The 23,853-nt window shown below is 39.9% G+C and overlaps 1 protein-coding gene across 16 annotated transcripts in view; it reads right to left on the bottom strand.

Moving 5' to 3' along the window:
* Positions 1–1,971: 1,971 nt before the first annotated feature.
* Positions 1,972–23,853, bottom strand: part of MGARP (mitochondria localized glutamic acid rich protein) — a 30,660-nt gene continuing 8,778 nt past the window's right edge. For 4 of the 16 annotated variants that reach the window (XR_004496958.1, XR_004496967.1, XR_004496957.1 and 1 more), the window contains 2 exons: positions 5,920–5,994; positions 2,262–4,162 (listed from right to left, as the gene is read on the bottom strand). Coding sequence is in view for 4 of the 16 variants with exons in the window: in XM_033513670.1 (XP_033369561.1) it covers positions 22,427–22,521 (95 nt within the window). In the remaining 12 variants the exon portion in view is untranslated. The other 12 variants (XM_033513670.1, XM_033513671.1, XR_004496964.1 and 9 more) reach the window with 11 other exon arrangements.

Consider the following 23,853-nt stretch of genomic DNA (forward strand, 5'->3'; position numbering starts at 1 on the left):
TCCCAGCATCTGTAAAGCCAGGAAGATCATCTCCAGTTCCCCTAAAACGCTCAAGGAGATCCCATTCTCCTATCTGCAAAACCTTTTCTTGGACCTAGTCCCAAAAAACCCTTGGATCGCTGGGACGGGCTGTGACCTAGCACAGTGGGAGTGTCCAATGGGTGCTGGAATGGGGACCCTCTCGATGTCCCCCATTCCGAGCAGACACCCGCCCCAAAGCGGCAGTGTCACCGCGAGACCCTAATGTGAATGGGGGGGGGCTCAGAGGCAGCTGCTCCAGGACCAGCGGTGGCTGGATCCGGAGCACCCCCGGCAGGTTCTGTAGCAGATCCAACCAATCCCTCTAAACCCAGTACGCAGGAGGGAGGAAGTGGTGCCGATGGAGGTCCGCCCCCACCCCCACGCGGCGCTGCAGGCTCCAGCGCCGGGAGAGAGTGGGCCCAGAGGGGCCCCAGCACCGCGCCACCCTCGCCCCCCATGGCCGCTGCCGCACCGGTGGGAGATGCGGAGGAAACCGGTTCCAACCAAAGACCTGTGTTGGCTGCGGCGGCGCTCGCTGTCGGTGCGCTGCCCGCAGTCGCTGCGCCACCCGCATTCTCCCCACCTCGCAGTGGCGGGAGGAGACCTGGGGGACCGGACCACAGCTCTGGGCGAGCTCCCGCGCCGCCTGCATCAGCGGCGGAGACAGGCATGCCGGCGGCCCTGCTTGTGCTGGTGGCAGTGCTGATCCCGCTGGCTCCTGCGCCCGTGGCGGCGGCGCTTACACCGGCAGCACCACTTTTGCTCGTGTCTGCACTGCCGGCTGCGCCCACACGAAGAGGCTGCGCGGAGGGCATTGGCAACACAGCCTGTGCGGGACAGAGAGGAATAGCTCCGTCTCCCGCGGATGCTATGTCTAGCAACTGGCCGACTGCGCCGGCTGCCGGCGCACCTGTTGACCGCGCAGGCGCAGCGGGACTTTTCGAACCGTGACACGGGAGTGGGGGGAATTCCACCGATCCCTATGACAGCAGTGTTTGCCTGTGTGAATGGAATTAACGCAGCTACTTCACGATTCATACACACCACAGAAAGAGGCCTCTGTGGTCCTGCTGCCGCTGCAGGCGGAAAAGGAACTGCTGAGGTTCTCCCTCCCTCCACCACAGGGAATGCATGGGGAATGGGTATCCCCTCCCCAACCCGCAGTTCCCCAAGCCCCGGGCAGCGTGGCGCCTGCTGAGCGGTGCGGGAGAGACTCAGAGTTGAACCTCCCTTCTTCTGCTGCCCGTCAGCCATTCCGTGTGACCCAGAAGAGGGACTCCCCATCCCCGGGTTAGACTTGCAAAGGAGTGGTGTGGGAGAAAAAATTCAGTACTGTCCTGGTCAAAGTCCGATCCTGTCTCCCCTGAGTCAAGATCCACCGGAGCGACTTCTGGATCAGACCAGTCCCCTTCTTCAGAGCCGGACTCCGAGACCTCCCTGGATAGGTCTCTGAAGCTAGTACTCTCTAACATGGTCATAAATTTCTTCCACAGCAGAAGCAATTTCACTTCCTCCACTTCGTCTGCCAACATCAGTTGAAACAAGGCGTCGCCAGGTGTTTGCCAAAAACGTTTCAACAGCGCGTCAGCAGCGCTCGGAAAATACCCGTGCTCTTTCCCCCATAAATATAGAGCTTGGAGATCACACCCAGAAATATCCAGTGCATTTCTCTGGAAAATGTCTGTCCATAAGTCCAAGACTAGAGACTCCTCGGGAGATAAACCAGCAATTAGCATGCTTGCAGCTCACTTGGAAAAATCTTCCAGCAAAAGAAAAACGACAGGCAAAAACCTGCACACTTGGGCCAAAAAAGAAAAAACCTTTTTCTCGGGCATAGGGGAAAGGAATTTACCTCTCTCACTGTTGCAATACCCGCAATACTCACTTGGGCTGCCAAATGTTGCTAGTGGACATGAAATAGAAGCATGGATTCAATCACAGCAGCTGAGGTTTTTCATCCAAAGAAGGCAGAAGCCTTTATTTTGGGGTTTTCAACCCCTTTTATAAGGTGCTCCAATACAGGTTTAACATGATTGGTAAAGAGAACAACACCTCTTTCATCCCATTGGTGGGATGAGAAACACACTCAGAACATCTGTACACCACTGTTTTGGGAACCAAAACACCCATCTACAAAACAGTCCTTGAGAGAGAAAATGTTCCCAAAAGACTTTCCCTTGGGAAACACATCAGCCACTGACAGGCTGAAAACTCTCAGGCTCAGAAAATCATGTCCACAATCTAGTTTCCTTTTTTTAATTAAAAAAAACTGAACAAAACAAAAGCAAAAAAAGAGTAACTCCAGCATAAAGCACATGTACAGATTATTTTGGGACTCTCACATTTTTTTGAAATTGAAAGGATGAAAAGCTTTGGAAACCACAGTTTGTGATTCAGTCATTCAGGCAGCTGTTCCAGAGGGCTAACATATTTTGCTGTGTACCAGAGCAGTTCCAGAGATGAAGAGCCATTCAGAAAAGCTAAAAAATTCAGAAACCTTACTGTTAGATGCAGTTAAAACAACGTCTGTTACTAGGAATTAGTGAAAATAAACAGAACATTTAAGTGCATAGATTCATCATAGTGTGTTTAATCTACAAGATAAATAGACTCCAACAATGTATCAGTTTGAGATTTTTATTCCAGTAGCTTGTCTACAAAAATTGCTTTGAATCATAGAGGCTTAATCCTTTAAAGCAGAAGGCTGTAGTTTGTCTTCTTGCTCAGGAGCTTGCTTTTGCCTCTGCATTATTCCAGTTATTCCTAAGTAGGTCCAGGAGCAAAAGGCTATATTTTTGTTTTAACACTGTTATAATTTGCTTTATTATGGGGGAAGAAGCACGTGTTGCTTTGTGCCATAGGTAGGAATGTCATAATGCTGTCATTTTCCTTTCAGTATTTTCCAAACTTGTGCTTGAGAAGAGTCAGACACACCTTATGAAACGCACTTTCTATATAAGTAGTACATAATATACCTTATATGGCTCTGGTTTAGAATCATTACCATTCTGTGATGGTTGCAATGGAGTCTCAGTATATCGTCTTAGCTGCACACTTGTGCACGTAGCACAATGGAGGGTTGGGAGCACAGTGGCGTATAAACATGTTATTCACAATAAATGTATTTTTTATAAAGCCAATACTGAGAAAACAAGGTTATTTAGCTATTCAGTTCTTAGTCCCTAAGAATGCCTGTTGCATAGCCCTTCACAGGGATTTTGCTCTCTTTGTGCAAGATCTTGGAGACAGGCTTTGCCATGGCCTTAAAGACTTGTGATTTATACCAGTTTGAAGGTTTATACCAAACCTTTGTGCTGTTACACTACCACTACATGCCACTGCCAAGAGAGAGCAACACAAAGACCACAGCAAGCTGAATGAGATTTGGGAGGAGCAGAGCCCAGCACACCCAAGGCAGGAGCCACCACTTGGATACATGACAACACCAACCAGTGCTATTTTGATTGTCATGCCATAAAGTACCTAATGCTACTACTTATGAACAGGCTTTCTTCCCAAAGCAGGAGTCTTAAAATGTTTACTCCTGGATGTTGTTATGCCAGGAATGGTAGCACCTGAAATGTTTATGCAGCAGGAAAATTAGGTCATGTGCAGCCAGATGTCCTATGCTTACAATCACAAATCCAATCAGGAGCAAACACATTGTTATTTTCCCTGTAATCCAATTTAAAAATGCTAACAGGTACTTCAATAATATTTTGACTTGATTTTAAAACCTATTGCTTACATTTTAGCATGGAATGTTACAAAGGTGTAACTATGTACAACAGTGTGGACCAAAAGTAAGAAATCAATGTACATATCAAGACAACAAAATTCATCTGGCATGGCTTAGTTAAGTCTACTGCTTCTCTTGGCACATTTATTTAGGACATGCTGAGTGGCTTGACTGGATGCTACTTTCTACAGCAGAGGTGTTAATCACAGAAGCGTTTCTCTAAGCAACATAAATAATCTCTTGCAGCACTGAATACTGGCTGTGATAACCAGTGTGTAGTAGGACAAACTGCACAGTTTCTTTTATGTCTTCAAAGAAGAGTATGAGGTTTCACACAGGAATCAGTTGGTTGATTGCCACAAATATTTGCATTAAACTTTCCAGAGGCGTCCACACTGCTTACTGGGAAAAAGAAAAAAATCTAATTTATAGGAAACAACAATAAATTATGTTTAGCAACAGACACAATTCAGCAGGTCTTTTTCTTTGCAAACATTCAAAGCACACTGTAAATTTGACTGCAGGTTACCAGTTAAGTGAATTAGGAAGTATACACAGCACTAATGCGTAAATCATGCTTATCTGATGGCTTACGGAGACTTCCTCTGTTGCCATCACTAAAGCGCATTTTCAAGGAATCCCTCATGTTCATCAACATTGCTCAGGCATAAGTGAATTCCCCCGCATGCTGGACTTACTTGCACAAACAGTTACATGCTTAACTTTAAGCACAAGGCAAACCAATTGCTTTTGCTGAGATTACTGATACGAGTAGTTCCATAGCAGCATCAATTTGGGCCCAATAGCCAAACTCAGTAGAATGGCTGAACATCTTTACTCAGGCATGCTCTGAGCATCAATTTAGGGCTTTATCTGAGGATTTAAGCCATTACTACTTCCTCTATCCCTTCATCAAATAATCAGTAATTAAAAAAAAAACTAGATTGTGATTTGATTCTCATATCAACATTCTTTTAATTTCATTTTCTTTGCCTTGATTTCCTTTAAAAGTATAATGTGTTTTAATGCAAAGTCACAGTTAAGCTTCATACTCCAAAGTGTTTACAATCAGAACACCAAAAAAAGAAAGGAAGAAAGAATCCTTTCCTGACTCCGAATGCAATGTGGTTCTAGACATGTAAATTGGTCACATGACAGCCACTAATCTAGCACCAATCTAGTAAAATATTTCACAAATCTTTTTCTCCCCGCCAACAAGAACAAATTGAAATTCAGTCAGAGACCCTTTTGTAAACTTGTGTTGCTATACACCTGAGAAGTAATTTTTTTGTCAAAAAGAGTCCTAGCAGTTTAAGCAGAATTGAGTGGACCAGTACACTAATAGGAGATTCATCTATTATTTCATCCATTTTCAATTTATTACATCAAAGATGTTTCCAACAGCTTGCCTTCTCTGCCAGTCCCACCCTTTTCAGTAATCATCTCTACCTTCATTAACTGAGTTGGCTATAGAGTGTATTTGTTGTCTAAATCATTATCTGGAATAGCAACAATTTGTAGGATTGTCACATGTTTATAAGGAAAAAAAAATAATATTCCCAACTCCACTGCCTTCTCTATACCACAACATCTATGTGTTCCAGAGCAGAGACAATTTCTTAGTTATTTGGTTTTCTGATGCAGTACTCCCAGGTGCTCTTAGCTTTTAATTTGAGCAAAAATAAAAACCTTGAGAGGCACACCCTTTCAACTTTTCTGACAATAAAAAAATAAAGCCACATGAGAAAGACACTAGCAGAATAGAATTATATTCAGTATTTTTCATTAGCACAGATTTAAAGTGCCGAGAGACTAATAATGAAAAAAAATTATTTAAAATAAAACAGTCCAGAGGGCTATTGCTTTATTGTATAGAACAATAATCCAGAAGTCCAGTAACCATATATATTTTAAACCAAACACCCAAAGAACACTTTTTGCCTGGAAGAAAGGTACAATTCTCAGGTTTTTATCCAGTTTGTATGGGACTAAGAGAAAGCTATAAATAAATACACATGATGACAATTGATATAGGATTTGCTCCTTAGACTCTAAATTATGCTGGCAGTGTTCCCCAAAAATAAGAAATACTTCAATAAAGTTTTTTTTTTGTTGAGAGCTGAAGTACAAATTCACCATAAAAGTGCATGTGCACTTACCACATGCTGCAACCACAGGTGCTGTGTACCTTTACTGCTCTTTAGCAACTTCTTCCATTGTCTTCTCCTCAGAAACTGAAAATGGAGACAAAACACCAGTGAGAAACACTGGAAATTATTTATTCAGTGACAAATAGTCCAATAAGTTGTTTCTCTTACTCCAAAGGATCCTTGGACTAAAGGGATAGAATTTACAAAGCTGTATTAGGTATGCCGACATTATTTCTTTTAAATTCTAATTTTAAAAGAGTTTAGAGGCCAAACTTCTAAACTCCTACTTAAAATCTCCACAGTGATTATTTTAACTCACATTTTTCTTTGCACTCAATTACATCATTCAACTCCAATAGCAAGATGAGATTGTTTATAGTTGCATCAAAGCACTGCAAGCTTTATTCAAACAACATGCACTATATTTTTCTTCACACCAATGCAATTTAAGAAAATTCTGTATTTCAGATCAAGACAGATGTTGAAAAAATATGTTATATGCAGCACAAGGAGAATTTGTTGGTCTTAATTGTTATAAGTACATATTATTGGCTTTTCGCAAATATTAAAATTAATATTGTATGTATAATGTTGGAAAACTTTGCTGTATTAATATGGTTTCTTTTATTTCTGCTATTGATGAAACTTAGTGGTGTGATACATACACATATTTTTTAGGCTGTAGCATGGTATTAAAATAAATACTGCTTTTGTTCATATAATGAAAATGAAAGGATAGTCAGAAACTCCCCCCTTGCATTCCTAGATTATCTTATCTATACGAAGACAGCAGTGGCCGGAGCTCTAAAGGAGGAATTTATTGAAGCTCTGTTATCGGGGAGTGTGAGACTCAATGGAGCCAAGAAGATTGATCTATTGGGGAGGGGAAGTTGAAGCTAAACAAAGGAACATCTAAAACTCAAGAGGAACGTTTCAATCATGCATAAGAATTTATGAATATGCAAGAGATTGGTGTTTTTAAGGGACAGTCCATTGTTAATAATGTGTGCTCTTGGCTGAATGCTGAGGCACCCAGACGTACTTGTTAATTTTGCCTTATTTCTGTCTCCTAATTTTCTTTTTATTAAACTTTTTAAAATATACCAAAAATGTGAACCTCATTTTTCACATAATGAAGCTCACATCCAGCCACTTGCTGAGCAGGACACTAAGCTCATCACACTGCTGTGATTAAATTTAGCAACCTACTTCTATTGCCCAGCACATAATTTCAAAATGAGATTTTCTGCTAACACTGTGATGACAAACACAGCCACCATGAGCAGCCACACACATCACTTGAGTTTTGCATGCTCTTGTAGCTGGTTCAGTGCACATAGCTGCCAGCATTTTACAGACACAAACATTTCAGACCAAATTGGACTCTTGCACCCTCTGAAGTTTGCCATGACTCCTCAGCATCAGTGTCCTGGCTCTTTGTGTCAGAAACCTCTAGAGCTGCTTAGGCTACTCCTTTCTTGTCACTAAGTTTTAGCATGGGCAGAAGAAGCTGCAACATCTAAGACTTTACTCACAGTTTCTGTGAATCAAATTAGAAGATAATTGTCTTCTCTTTCCATTCATCATCATAAACGAGGATGAGAAATCAAGGCTCATAAAGCATTAAGTACCTGCCCAACATATATGCTTGAAGTAGCTGAAGACAAAAGGATCTATCAGATGAATAAATTTTATCATGCAAATAAAACTTTGCAAATGGAATTCCAGGGAAAGTCTGCCTCTTTCCATCCCTGGGGCAGAAACCTATAAACTGGAACAATTTTCATGTATTTAGACATAGGAAAATATTCTCTAATGTATATATTATCTCTTGCAGATACTGTTGCTTTGTTTTCTGATTTCTGTCAAATTCATAGGACATCTATACTCCACAAAACCTTGGAAAGACATCACCTTGGAAAGACATCATGGGGAGTTTTTATGTAAAAATATTCTAGCATGAGGCTGAAGACTGAGACTGCAATTCTATAATTGCCAACTAGCCATTTTTCAATACTCCTTTAAGTATAAAACAATTTGTCACTATAAAAAGCCTGTAATAGGTAATATTTACTAATAGGCAGTCTCTATACAGATACACTCTGCAGAAAGTCTGATAACCCAGCAGTTGCATGTTAAATTTTACTTAAACTCTCTCTTCCCTTTTCTTCTAACCTTCCTGTCAGAGGTCTCCATCATCACACTCTTTAACTGCTCAGTAGGACGTTTGTGTCTTTCTTGTTTCATCCTATACTAAGCTATGTGTCTATTAAACACAACTAAGTAAACAGCTTCTTTAAAAGTTCAATAAATGCAGCAAATAGAAGTTTTATACAACTAGCATCCCATACCTTTCCGTAGGATATGGGGTTATAATTGTTACACTGGCTAAGGTTTATGCTCACCTGAAGGCCCTGTGGGAAAGGCACAGCTGCAGGCTGCAGGGCTGAAAGTCAGTTGAGAGGGGAGTCAGTTAAGAGTGAGGAGGGAGTCAGTTGAGCGACAGTTGAGAGATTTTGATTGGCTGGAGGAACGTATGAACAGCGTAGAGCGGAAAGCTGATTGGATGGCAGAACCTACGTACAGTGTATGAGCGGGAAGCTGATTGGATGGTAGAATGTGTGGCCAGCAGCAGTGCAGCTGAGGCAGCCAATGGGTGCCCTCTTTCTGTTAAGTTCTGTTAGGTCTCAGTTTGGTTTCACTTATGTCAGGTAGAGATTAAAGGTATAAAAAGGGTGAGAGTTGTACAATAAAGTGATCTCCTTCACATACATAAGGGGGTCGGTGTCGCTTTGTTCCCCATTGCTACACCTTTCCCCAAATATCACCTTGCAGCTAGATAAAAATACAGCATATTCTGAACATTCATTATTTCACCTTACTTTTCAGAATGCTTTCTGGATTTTGAAGAAGCAACAGAAAAATAAATGCTCAGGAATTGGCACTTTTGCCTTTATGAGGAAGAGCTATGCAATAGAAATAGTACTTCTGAAATTTGGAACTTTAGATATTTTGCAGCAAGCAATACTTCATACAATGCCATATATTCACTATGGTAACAACCTGCTGGGTTTCAGTTTGTAATATCATACATTTGGGTTATATTACCAAAAATTATTTCTGTGGCTGATAGCATTTATTTTTTTTTTTCCCCTCATGAGTGTTTAAATTTCTTTTGCACTAAGAAAAGTAGATCAGTAGGCAACTAGAGGGAGCAACATGGACTTTTCCACTTTTTAACAAACTCATTTCCTTTGGATAGGAATTATGTTTGTCATCTACATGAATACCTGCCTTGAAACCAAACATTAACCGTTTGTACAGAAATACTCAGCTGCTTTATTATCCTTATAGAACAATACCACTTCTGCTCCTTAACATCTTTACCAAAACATCCACTTGCAGCATTCCTGCCGAATGGATCTCAGTCAAGTGATAATTTCATTCTAACCCATACAATTTAAAGCCCACCAAAGATTATTTCATTTCCCTTTATATCCACAAAAGTAGGGTCTACTGAGCTCTTTCTTAATTCTCTGGGGGAAACTTCGCCCTGCATACACATAGCCTTCATCAAAAGCACTGGAGTTAAATGGCTTCATAATTTCCCCGCTTCATTTGGTGTGTTGTGCTTTCCCTCATCCTAGTAGGATATATTTCTCTATAGAATATACAGAATATTACTCTACAGTATACAGAAGGTATACTTCACAGTTTCATACAAGGTATTATACTGGTAGCAAAAATCTCAGCCTCTGTATATATTACTACCTATTTTTTTTTTCTTAAGCTTTTTCACTGGTTATTTGTCAATTTTCAGTTTTCTCCTGGGATAAGTAGCTGCATCCCAATATTGCTGGCTACAGCTTTCTTCAATTTGGCCAGAAATTGATATATACCATTGCACTTACAGGTCTGAATTAGGAGCTTAGCTTTCCTTTGGTTTCAACAAAAGACAATATAAAAGAGCTTTGAGCCTCAGAGGAATCAAACTAACCACATTTACTAACTGTTGTCAAAGGGCTTTGCATATTCCATCAACAGCTGTTGCCAAAGCACTCAGAAGAATTTGGAAATAACAGGGATTTTGAGGGCAAGCACCCCCAAGGTTAGTCAGAGCCACAACATACATCCACTACACAGTCAGTGTATAACATCTGTGCAATATCCATTGCGGACATGTAACAGGGAATCCCAACCAAAATGCTTCCTGTTCCTTCCCAGGATAGCTACAGGCACTCCCAGACTGCCCTTAGCTCCTCTGCTTTAGGAGATCACCATTTGGAGAAGAAATGCATCCTCCCAAACTGCACTTGCAGGAACAGAACATGACTGGGCAACATTACACATGCACCTAACACAATACCAAACCATTTCTGTTGTGGAAACACATCTGGCTTGAGCTGAATGAATAAAGAAAACGGATTTTAGAGACAAAATAAAATTGTGGATTTGTTTTGAAAGCTTGTGTTTAGTTCCAGTAGCTTATTAGCACAATATTCAACATTTCACCTAGAAATATTTTTTTTAATGAAACTATCCATATAATTTCAGTGAAAAAATACCCATCAAAAATTGCTTCTTATGTAAAACAGTAATTTTGCAGTCTTTAAAGGCAATTTTTACAAGTGCTGAACTTGCATCCCTGAGAGTGAGTGCAGAATATATACTTCTGTGCACTTACAGTAGAAAACAGTCCAAATACAGGGTGATTCTGCATGCACATGATGGTCAGTTTCAATTGTGCAAATATTCGTGAGCTCAGCATTCCCCCAGCAGAACAGAGTGGCAAGATAAGGAGGGACTTGTGTGCCCTGTGTGACTGACTCATCTTTGCTGCAGCTGATAGTAAAAAATAACATGCCCAGATTTACTTTCTCCTGCTAATAATAAAAGAAATCCCATGCAAGTGCATTGACTTCCAGAACTCTGATCTTATTGCTTGCATAGCCTCTTTCCCCAAAGCCTTCAAGCCTTTAAAACAAGATTTCCAACTTTCCTGGGGCAGTTTTTTATGCAGAATCAGCCTGGAATTTTTCTGGGATGTAAAGATCTAGTGCAAAATTTGGCCAGCTCACACCTTGTAGAAAACATGCTATAGGATGACCTTGAAGCAAGGAAGTGGAAGAGATATAAACTAATTTGTATATTATATTTTTTTAATCTTACTGGATTTTAAGCTTCTACCTTGTATTTTTAAGTGGTTTCCTAAGTATGTTTTCCTTATTTACAACAGAGATAAAGAAGACAGCTGTTCCAGATTTTAAAATGAAAGCTATATTCAGTCTCTTCCTTGCTTGGGGAGAGGTGGGGATTCCTTCCAGCAGGACAGAAGTTTTACACCAAGACCATACAAGATTACCCCAGCCTTCTCAGGAGTACAGCTTGTATTTCTTCCCTCAGTTTTGCACTTCCTTACCAACACATTTAAAACTAACATATTTTGATTCTAATCCTAATTCTTTTGATTAATTTAAAAGTGATCTTTCCAGTTAGAAACAGCAACAAAAAATTTTAAACAGGCATTGGTTGTACCAATGTATCTGAACAACTTAGGTCATAGTGTGCCCCACCCAAACAGTCTGTACAATTTCTTATCAGACCCTCTGAAATTCCTCAAGGTTGCTGAAACATAAATTGTTCTAAAATAAGAAAGAAGCAGATGAGAAGCAGGGAAACAAGACCACAGGAACCAGATAACAGAAGGCTATTGAACACTTGGACTGTAACCAAATCACAAAACCTGAGGAGTGTGTGCTCACCGCATGGACAGTATAGAGGCACCAATCAAGTAGTGTGTGATCACGTGAACAGTAGTTTTAGAATCCATAAACAAGTGTATAATGTAAACAATAAGGGGCTTCTGTGAAATCATATTGGTTGATCAGAAGTTACAAGCTCCTCCTGCATGTTGGTGACCCTAGCGATGCGCTAAAAGTGCCATGATATGAAGCAGACCCAGACTCTTCGAACTCTGAAGGGAGGTCCTGCGGAGTGAAAAGGTGGGGGGCCTGGCTGGAGACTGCCACAGTTGGACCACGTCAGTGGGAGGCAGAGAACGGCTCCACACGAAGTGCAGGAGAGAGCGGCTCCTGGGAGAAAAAACTCCGGATAAAATACACAGACGCTGCAGCGGTACACTGAGCAACAGCAAGTGACCCCCACTTGACCCCCACTGCCGAGCTCACCTTTAGCCGCTGGTAATATTACGTCGCAGGGGGGGGCCGGAACCCTGCCCTGAGAGGGGTGTCTGTGTCAAGAGCTCTTGCACTACTACTGAGCATGCTCCCATAGAACAAAATGGCGGCACCCGACAGGAAGATGCCGTACAATAAAATGGCGATGACAGGAGGTTGTCATTCAACAAGATGGCGTTCCCCAGTGCTGAGCATGCGCAATGCTGCAGACGCCATTTTGTAACCATCGAGATTACCGACCTCTCACTACAGCGCCTCCTTTGGCCACTTCCATTCTTGCAAGGAAAAAGTAAGATAAAAAGTTCTGTACCATAACACAAGCAGAAGAAACAAATCTACAGAATGCAGCTCAACCATATCCAAAGAAAAAGCCAAATTTATTTCCTTCAGATACCAGAGACTTTTTGAACTGTAAATCAAGTGCTCATTCAGAAAAAGCAATCCTGCAAGTCCAACCAGCAGGAAGCCCAGAGGGCACATATACAGAAATAAGACAAGGGATATTTGAGCCATTCATTTTATCCATACATTGCCTCACACAAGACATTGCTGCAGTGCAAACAGAAGCCACCAAAACATGTTTCAAATGTGGGAAGCCTGGACATATAAACAAATCTTGCTCAGAGCCCACAAAAAAATATAAAGCAACCTAACCATTATCTTAGATGAAAAAAGGGAAGATAATATACAAATCAGTTCCAATCTAATTATGACATAGATGGAAATCTTTTACTGGGAAAAGAGTTTCCCACAGAGTAAAACTACTGTGTGAGATACAACTAATAGTACTGGCAACCATCTAAAATTTCTCCAAAGACATAACACTTGGGGAATTTTGACCAGATCCTAGTCATAAAATCATCAGCTGTTTCCCTTTTCCCTAACGATTCAGTTTAGGGGTTACTAATAGTGAGCTTATAACCTCTGTTATTTTTGTTTTCTATAAGTAACACTGATAAATGGTGACTGTTATTAATATGACATGAATATTTAAAAAATGTTTTATCTTCCTCAAACACTTGCTGTTGATATATTGTTTGTTTAATGTGAATTCACTGACTTTTGTAATAAGAATTACTTATATTGTTATAGTATTTACAATCAGGTTTTATATGCTTTACCGTTTCTTTGTGTGATCACCTACCAGACATGTGTCTCTTCAGGATCCTTTCCTTTTTGTTCTCTAGTTGCTTACATGTTCTTTTTTTATCCAGACTACTTCTCTAGCCTATTGTTTTAATGGAGTTCCCAGAAAAGATACCAAGAGCTTCATCGAAAACCTCTTCCAGACTGGTAGTTTTGTGGCTTCCTTCAGTTATTATTATAAAAGCACTCCAGCAGAGAGTCCAGCTGCAATATTAACTTATTAAAAACTAAGTTTTATGCTGGATTTTTGAAGAAGAAGGTTTGCTGTGTTTGAAGCATCTCTGTCTTGAAGAAAACTTCAGAGGGATGCAAATACTAGATGCTTTAATTAATCTTTAACCCTAAGGTTTTATTCATAACTGCTATTTTCAAGAGCTTTGTTTTAAAATGTGTTAAGTGACATCCACCAATTAGGGTTTGGGCCCTAGCTCTACATGGATGGGAAAATTGCCAACAAACCCAGACATTTCTGCATCAAAAGTAGATTCAAGTAATTTTGGCATGGCAATTTGACCGTGTTAATATGATAGCTGAACCTACTTTTAAAGTGAGCTTGGATAATTGTTATCTGGACATAATTTTCCAATTCTCTACTGATCTGAGGTTTATCAGTTGTTGCAGACTCTGGCACAACAGTTTAATATTATAGTGCTTACTAATTATATAATTCCGCATGTGTTATTGTGTATATTATTTGATTAATTCTTAATTGCTGTCAATTTCTTTTTCACTACATGTATTGTTTTACTCTGATGTGGCTTACTTGGGCTAATGCTACTGGAGTGGATTCCTTTTGTTTATCTTTAGCCATGCCAGGAGATCCTTTTTTCACATGTTTAATCGGTATTGCAATTGTCGAGATGAAAAACAAGGGATGGGACCACTGTGCTATTTAAGGTGATTTATTGCTCAAGTAAACCAGATAAGATATTTGTCTCGAAGGCGTGAGATTTGGATAGAAGCAAAAAGTCAGCCATAGCTCAAGATAGTCACGGGTTTCTTCTTCACACAACAATATGTAACATTTTGGTCCAATAGACTGTTAACACAAAACTTGTTTCTACTTATTAACCTATCATCTTTGGCTAATTCTGCTGCACTGCATCTATCTTTTAGACAATAAACAGATAGGTCATGTACCCATGACCTCTATTGTAGCTTCTATACCCCTAGCCTACTCTATAAGTCACATTATTACAACTCAAACCTCTCACAATTTTACCTAATATAATTTCTCACTTACTCAAGGCATATTCCTACTTACAATATTAGGAACACAAATTTATAATTTTTCCACCTTATGTTTGTGTACCTTTATCATTACATTAACCCAAGCTCTTTCCAAGGCTGCAGATTGAACACTTCAGCATCTGTGGAGGTTTCTATTTTTCCATTTCCCACATCAGTAAGTAACTTCACTGGTTTTGCAAAATGGATAGGAGTTAGAGGAAAGCCAAATATGGGAGCAAATAAATCAAGTGCGGAGAATCACTGGTGTAACATAACTAGAGATTGTACAATAATTTGACATGTGCAAAAAGTTGGGGATTAGGCCAAATGGCAAGGGATTTCAAGCAGGTATGATAGCACAATCACTGAATGAAAGAGGATTAGAATCTCAAGAACTAGATCTGTTAGGATTGGTGCCTGGAAATTACTGTTTGTTCTTTAAGTACTTTCTGAATCCAAAATCAACTAACATGAGCAACACTTTAGTCTCACAGACCAAAAATAATAGTGTCATTCTTAATCCCAATTCTCCATGTGTCATGGGGTGACTTTACCTTTAAGATAGTTTTGAGAGCTAAGAAGTTGAAACTGCTGGTGACTGATGAGAGTCTTTTCTCCTGACCAATTATTGGTCATTTCTAAGAACTGACAGCAGTTTTGACCATTGAAAAGTGAAATCTACCTGTGAACACCACCTTAAGACCTAAGCCTGAGAATTTCTTGCTCTTTTTGTTTCCTGGCTGTGAAGGTAACAGAGCTCTAGCTGGCCTCCCATTCCCTGCCCAGGCCATGTGGCCTGGGCGGGGGTTGGGCTGGGCCCAGCGGCTCCCGGCCAGGAGATGGGGTCTGCGGGGCTTGCCCCGGGCACTGGCCGGGCCAGTCCGGTCCCTGGCTTGGCTGCAGTTTTTCCTGAATTCACCAGAGACTGCCGAATAAAGAAACGAAAAAAAAGCTCTTGACCTGTGGCGTGCTGAGACAGGGACCACACTCTCCAGAGCAGCCACGAAGAATCTTCTATCACAGACAGCTCCAGCTGCTGCTTGAGCAGAGGTCACAGAACCATCTACAAAGCCTGGGCAAGATTTTAACCTTTTCCTTACCTAGATGAGACTTGCAGATTAATCCTTTTATCCAGAGAAAGAAAAAGAGAGTAATCAACATGTAAAGACACTTTATAAACTATGAAAAGAAAAGAAGCTTCAGAAAAGGTAGAGAATAAGGAGATGCTTTATAAGCTGAAATATTTTTCTGTTAAAGCTATGGAGATGGACAATAAGGTCTTGAAAAAAACTCCTTTAATTCATGACAGAGTATATTGGGAGGAATGGAGTGTTCAAAGTGTGGATTTTGAGTAAAAAGTAGAGTAATTGTGATACAGTGAAGTGCTGGAACAGAGTGAAGCGAAAATTTGAAGCCTTGGGGGCAATGAGAAAACTGTTTTCCAGCGAAGCTCACAGAGACAGATGAAGAGGACTTTTGCCTTTGAATAACTCATCCTTAAAATGACATCCCTAGACTCATGGCCCATACACACCTCAGAGTGATGTGAAATGGGAGGAGTGAATTCTGATGACAAGATTTCCGGGCAGCTGGCATCAGAAAAATAGAAAGCTATAATAGAAATAGTTTTCTTGTGAGAAACTCCATAAATTAGCAGAAAGAGACTTCTGTTTCTCTACAAAGACTGATGAAAAGACTGTAGCAGGAATTGTGACTGTTTTAAACACCAAAGTTCCAAAGTTTTTGTCTCTATGTAGTCATGTGTACAAGAGAACGGTTAAGTAGTGAGAGATAAAAGGGTTTTCTGGAAGTTTATTCTGGTGTTTTTTTGTTCTTGTAGTCTTGTTAATAAACTTTCGTTATTCCTTTTAAGTTTTAAGCCTGTTTTGCTCTTGTTCTAGTCCGTATCTCATAGCAAGAAATAAGTAATTTTTTAGTTACTGCTTTAAAACCACAACACCATGGTATAAGAACATGACTAAATGTTGCCACAATTGGACTTACCCTGAGTCCTGCTACAAATGCAACTGTCAGAAAGCTTCCACCAAATATCTTTCTAATCTGTAGGAATAGGGCATGATCCTCAATTCCGAGTAACTCGCTTGGTAGATCTTGTTATTTAGGGAAACTGACCATGTTTGCCCCTAGCACGTGCAAGATACTGAATCAAACTGTTTAGAGAGTGAGACATAGCAAGAAAGCTAAGAAAGCAATCACAAGCTTAAGATCTAACTGTAACAATAACATAGTTTGAGACACTCCAGCATAAATAATAGCATCATTCCTTACTCTAAGTGTTACTGCTGCTCAAGCTTTATGCTTACTAAGTTAAGATGCTAGACAGTCAAGCACTTAAACATAACTTCAGATGCTTTAAATCAAATGCTTACTGATGTAGATGGTATTAGACACGACACACTGCAAAAGATAATTGCTATGGATGTTTTGCTGTTAGCACATAGACATGAATGTAAAGATTTTGAAGGAATGTGTTGTATGAATCTCTCTAGGGAGCTCTGTTATTACTAGTAGTCACTATTATATTGCTTTGTCTTATTCCATGCATCATAAAATTGGTGGCCTGCTTGGTTGAAAATGCAGTAAAGAGAGTTTGGCTGTTGCAAGAAGAAAAAGGTGGAAATGTAGCAATGTATCTGAACAACTTAGGTCATAGTGTGCCACAGCCCTAATTTCTTATCAGACCCTCTGAAATTCCTCAAGGTTGCTGAAACATAAATTGTTCTAAAATAAGAAAGAAGCAGATGAGAAGCAGGGAAACAAGACCACAGGAACCAGATAACAGAAGGCTATTGAACACTTGGACTGTAACCAAATCACAAAACCTGAGGAGTGTGTGCTCACCGCATGGACAGTATAGAGGCACCAATCAAGTAGTGTGTGATCACGTGAACAGTAGTTTTAGAATCCATAAACAAGTGTATAATGTAAACAATAAGGGGCTTCTGTGAAATCATATTGGTTCATTGATCAGAAGTTACAAGCTCCTGCAATTGGTATCCTGTAATTCTAAAAGATATTTAAAAATACACTTTTCTGAGTGATTCCTTTACTAGTATCCTTTGTATGATGATTTTTTTTTTTCTAGGCAGTCAAGATGAGGCTGGTATCTGTAATGCCAAACAACAGGTTCAATTACTTTAAAAATATTCTTTGCAGAAGAATCTGTTTTTGTAAAGCTAAAATAATACAAGTTAGCCAGCTTCATACAAATGGAATACTGCTTCATACAAATGGAATCCACCTGGAGCACACAAATCAAAGCTGGAGTATAAAACAAGGCTTTGCTATTTCAAGCTGCCTATAATATAACCAATGTCACATACTAGTTCCAAAGGGGGGAAGTCAAATTTAATTGTGAAATTAGAATCAGTATTTTATTTACAGTCTTTTAGAGACCATCTTATGATATGATGCTTTTGTTTACAGAAAGCTTCCTCAGCCAGGTCCAGTGAAGGTCTCAGGATGTCCTCTGAAATGTTAAGGTAAGCAGAGCAAAATATTCCCAGATCCTTTTCATAGTTTAAAGACCTGCTAATGGAAAACTAGCAGTGGAGTAGAACTGACCTTTAAAAAGGTCAATTTCTGTCATGTTAGAAAAGTAGTTCTAGAATTTATTTGAGAAAACCTGCAAAATAGAGCACAAGAAGCAGGGGTACTTGACTAACTCAGATCTAACCTAGGGGAGAAGACAGCAGTAGCAGCAAGAAACTGATTCCCTTTAAGAGCAATTTCACATATTTTGGTTCCATCAGCCTTAGGGAACTGGAAAGGGAAATTCCAAATCCTGAGATGGACAGCTAAGGTTCCCTTCCATGTTTTCATCAGAAGCCACCTGTGACCCCAGGCATGGACGGCTTGGGTTCCACACCTCCTCCCTCTGTTCATGCGGGCTCAAACCACATCAGTAGAAACGGGGAATAATAATCACTGAGGTAGTTTGGGACAAACCAGGCAAAGCCGTGTAGCTGTCCCTGTAACATGACCAAGTGCTTCAGGTGCAAGTGGTCAGGAAGATCCAGGGAGCTCAGGATGGAGGGCTTGCAGATACCCACCAGGCTTGCAGATTCCCATCACCAGGAATGTCACTCAGGACCATCTGAAATCCTCTCTCTCTCTTCTCTGGCATTTTATTCAGTGAACATTTAGGATTCTAACCAGCTAGAGCAAGTTACTCAGCTTACTGCTTGGAAAGGAAAAACATTTTGGGCTTAAAGCCCTAAACATTTGGCTTAAAAAGGAAAAAGGGTACAGGGCAATTGACCACAGACTAATGCCTCTCTACAATACTGTGAAATCAGCACTTGAGCTCCACACAGGAATAAGTGAAACTTTTTAGTTCTAAACACAGTCAAGGAAATAACAATTACTTAGAAAAATACTGATTATTTTTCACTCTGATCATTCCTATCCTTGAACACACAGGATAGAAACTAGTGTCTGGCAACTGATGAATTGTTTGTGGAACTGCCCTGGCCTGATTGTGCTGTTACTTGGATGCAACATGAAGGTAGCCTCAACCTCAGCCCTCCCTCACTAGGGCTGATGGGCATCAGAAGTTTAGTCCCTCTGGCATTGCAGCTATTCCACAGGATGAACATGAACCAAAGGCTCAGAGCTCAAAGTCTTTGATGAAAAAGGAAAGCTGGGACTTCTAATAAACCTTCTACTCCTTTTCCTTTTTGCAAGCCATCCACAAGCAATCCAGATAAAAATCCATGAGGTGCAACTGAAAGCCTAGGCCATGGCATTATGAAGCACATTATTAAGAATAAAAGTTTTCATCACTCCATACAGAAAGAGAAACATTCAATCAGCCAAGCACATCACAGGTTGTTTGTGCTTGATGTAGGTCACTAGTTCCCAAGAAAAGCCTCATTAGTTCATACCGATGACCAGAAGACTCCCTTGAAGAGAGTTTATTCTACAATTAATGATTAAAAAAAATATTCAGAAATGCCTATAATGATCACAATAAAAGCATAACAGTGCATGTCACATTAATCCAGAATAGTTTATAATATCTCATAAAATTTCAAGAATACTGTTTTATATTCTGTGGCACAGAATTGTAGCAATGAGAAGCAACTAACCTTGTTTGTTTGTCTGTTTGTTTGTTTTAAACATAGAACAGTCTTTAGTTACTGATGGGAATGGATCACAATAAAAACTATCACAAGTTTATATAAACTGCGCATATGCAAACACCCTAATAATTTGATGTATTAAATCCTTCAGGATTATCCTGTATTAAATCCTTCAGGAGTTCTAAAAAAACTTCTAATTAATTCTAATTTCTTTAACATTCCTCATACAAAGTAATGCACCAAGTTTTATCCACTAACATGGTTTTTAAAGGAGCAAAGGTGCTGTTGAAAAGGATATTTTTCTCTGCTATAAGAAACACTACTCAAAAATTAACATCAAAATCCCCATTGTTCCCATTCTGGTTTGAACTGCCACCACAGGAAAAGAGCAAGGGGTGTCCATTGCTAACTTTTCTTTAAAGTAGGAGACTAACAGTATTCCTGTGGTTGTTGTATTTATAGGAAAATTTCAAACACAGTTAATACTATGTACAGTAAATTAAATGCTAACAGATTTTGTTGTCCAAAGTGAGTTGTTGCTCTCCAACACATGCAGGTACTTCAAGATTCTTTTTAAGTCTTGACAATGAGCCATTAATACTAGTAAAAGGAGTACATCTATCTTCTCCTTAATAGTGACATTCATTTAGGCATTATTATTCACTGTATGTCCTTCTACCAACTTTAGTATTTTTTGAGAAGATACTTGTCCCCATGTTCTAGAATAGACAAATAGGAAGATAGTTATTTTAGGCAGTTCTCCCCCACTTATTTGTTTGCACTCTTAGTTGGGAACTTCTAGAGTTTTTTTCCATTTTACCAAAATCTTCCTCCTCAGCCCAGTGCATGCTGTAAAATTCTCTTTTTGGCTAAGCTGATTAAAACTGAACAGTCTCTCCATGTACTAACTGGGGTCTTCAGATGCTCAGAACTTTTACAGATTTTTTTTTTCTAAATATTGTTCATTTTCTTCCAAAAGAGATTTTTCAGTTACACTATGATGACTCATCTAAACCTAAACAGCTTTATGAAGGAAAACCAGGAGGATGAAGAAAAGACTAGTGGGCTGTGTATGGCAATCGGAGAGATGTAAGATAAGTGCAGCTGTCCAAGAGACAGATAAAAGAAAGTGATAAACATGAAACAGAAATACCAAACAGAAGTTCCAGATACAGATACTACCCCAATAGGATAATATTTATATAATACAACTTCTTAGGGCCTAATTTAGCTAGATCCGTCTATCATAATCAGTAAAAAGAAAAAAGTCCTCATTCTTCCATCTCACACAAATAGATGCCTAGAAGGATGTGCTTGTTCTACTGAGCAACCTGAACTGCAGAATGTCGTTCTGAAAGCCTCTGAATAAGTATGAGCAACTGCAAATCACTCTGAGGACTCTTCAGTAATTTTCTAAGTACTAACAGTGTCAGCACACCCAGAATTTGGTAACTTACCAAGCCAAGCCAGCATGCACTGATTATATCAGGTGCTTTTGTCTGCTTGGCATCACTGGATGATGGGATCAGCAAAAGTCCTGTCCCAAAAGCAGCAATTCCTGTCCAGAGCAGCCTCCATTTGTTTTTCTAGGCTGCAGGCAACTGGCATTGTAGTGCGTTTGAAGCTTAGCATGGAAAACACTGCCACATTCACACACTAATCCTGCCCAAACCCAGTCATTCACTCAAATAGCCTTGGAAATAACAGAGAAGAGACCATGCCCTTCAATACTTTCAAAATTAGAAAAAACCCTATGCTAGAGAAGTCAGGAAGAAGTCTGGAAAAATAGTTTGGGTTTAATTGCTTCTGTTATTTCAGTTGATTATGCCAAAACCTCAAGCCTCAATACCAGAGTTGGAGAAGAGTTTATGGTGGCAACCCAAACACCAGAACTCACAGATACAACTTTGCCTAATCCAAATAGCAGTTTGCCAATCTGTGAATTTTACAGCATATTTGGTTTGTCTGAAGACTTAATTTATGGCCCCAGACACAGAGTACACTAGAAGAACAACAGGAATTTAACCATCATCAGGCAGCAACCAACAGCTCAAGCAATAAAAAGGTAGAGAAAATTAGAAGTTAGATGAAGTTAAAACCTTGGGAACAGAGTAACAGAGTTCAGTACTTATTTTGGCAATAGTATTTCACAGAATTCCAGATACCAGCAGTAGACTGTAAATTGTTTAACTTGAGGTACTGAGAACATTCCAGTCAGGTACGATTGTTAACTTTCTGAAATGGGCTGGGTTTGGGTTTTTGTTTGTTTGTTTGTTTGTTTGATATCTGTTTTGGTTTGAGTGGGGGGTTTTTTGCACATCCATGTATAATCATACATTTCCATTATTTGTATACAAGAGCTGGAGACAAGCATCCCTTCATAGCTTGCACTTCTAAACATTAGGGAAAGCCTTATAGATTAAAAGAAACAACAGCATTTGAAAAAGCAGAAGTTCACCAATAACAATACAAATACTTACACCTTCATCTGCAGAAGTAACACCAAGTTTCCAACAAAACTAGTAAAAGCTATTCAAATACATACTTTTATCCAAAGTTCTTATAGAAAAATCCTTCTCTACCTCAGAAAAAGTGGAGCTATGCTATTTTTCCCTCTAAATGGAGATAACATGAATAATAAAGATGGTTAAATCCAAAACTGATTTATATCCAGAAGGATTTTAATTAGAATCTTTTTTTAAACACAATAGCTGTTGGCTGCAAGTAGACACCGAACAAAATGGTACAGAGAACTTTTGAAACAAACCTCCATCTTCTTGTGAGCATGATGCCAATGGAAACTAGTTTTTACATGGCCTAGAGGAAAGGGATGCTGGTTTACGCCTGTGTGTCAGACCATGTGCTGCTGGTGGCCTTCCTTCCCGTGGTCAGGAGCTCATGGGAAGAATTGCTCAGGGGGCCATGCTGTTCTTCTGCAGGAAGGACCAGGATAAGTAGAGTTGGTTGAGGGAGAAGGGAGTGCTAAGGAGACCTGGAGCAGGAGCCTCGCAGGCCAGGACTTCGGTTACATTGGGTGTAACCCCATGTGAACCATGGCCACAACCCCAGAGTTCATTACCCTAGGCACACCTGTAACCAGCAGTTGTTCACAGCAATCTGCACTGGGGACCAGTGGCACAGGACACTTATGCTCAGAAGCAACTGAGAACATCCCAGAACACCCAAGAGATGAGGCACGGAGAACATCCCTTGCTTCAATTTCTTCACAATTTTACATTGCAAAGGTTAGTTTCTGCTAGCTTTACCTCCCAGATAAGAATAACCACTGCAGCAAGATTTGGTAGAGGGCACCTGGGAAGACCCTCAGACTCCCTTACATCTTTCAGCGTAACAGAAGTCTGGTTCTAGTGCTGTTTTCCTCAGAGAAAACAGAAATACTAGATCTTAGAAATCAGTAATTTCTAAAGAGCTCCTCCACTTCCAGATAACACCAGCAGGAGCTAAAAGTTACAAGCCATATTTCTTCTTAACAAATAGTGATCACTAAGTACATGACTTACATACTGAAATATGTCCAGAATGAAATCCTCAGACTTAATCACAGAATCATCACAAAAAGATTTGCATTGGAAGGGACCTTAAAGACCTTCTCATTCCAACCCCCTGCCATGGGCAGGGACACCTTCCTTCCACTAGACCAGGATGTTTACAGCCCCATGCAACCTGGCCTTGAACACTTCCAGGAATGGGGCATCCACAGCTGCGGTGGGAAACTGTTCCAATGGCTTACAACCCTCACAGGAAAGAATTTCTTCCTAATACCTAATCTATTTATGTACCATGTTTCTCAGGGAAGATCCTAGCTTCCCTTTCTCAGGGAAGAGCCTTTTCAATAAAATGGCAGAAATATTTACCATACAGAAGATACTACCTTATCCAGCAATTAACAGTTATTCGTAGATAAGCATTGTTAAAGGAATACACAACCACTTCCAGACACAAACAAGTGGTTATGAAATTAAAGGGAAATTTTTCAATTGCTCTGTTGAGCAAGAGATACTGCAAGACATTTTTAAACATATCTCATAATGACTCTAATTCAGCAAATTTAAATTAAAGTTGTTTTACATACGACAGATTACTTACTTTCTAAATGAAGTGGTCTAAATATTCCACAGAAATGGAAATTTTTAGGGCTCTAGGTATTTTAACTACTACCTTATAAATATTTCTATATATAAGCAGTAATAGTCACTACTAAGGTATTTACTTCTACTTTATATAAACTGTATTACAGCAGATCA

Source organism: Parus major, chromosome 4 (genome assembly GCF_001522545.3).
Source record: "Parus major isolate Abel chromosome 4, Parus_major1.1, whole genome shotgun sequence".
NCBI classification, from domain to species: Eukaryota; Metazoa; Chordata; class Aves; order Passeriformes; family Paridae; genus Parus; species Parus major.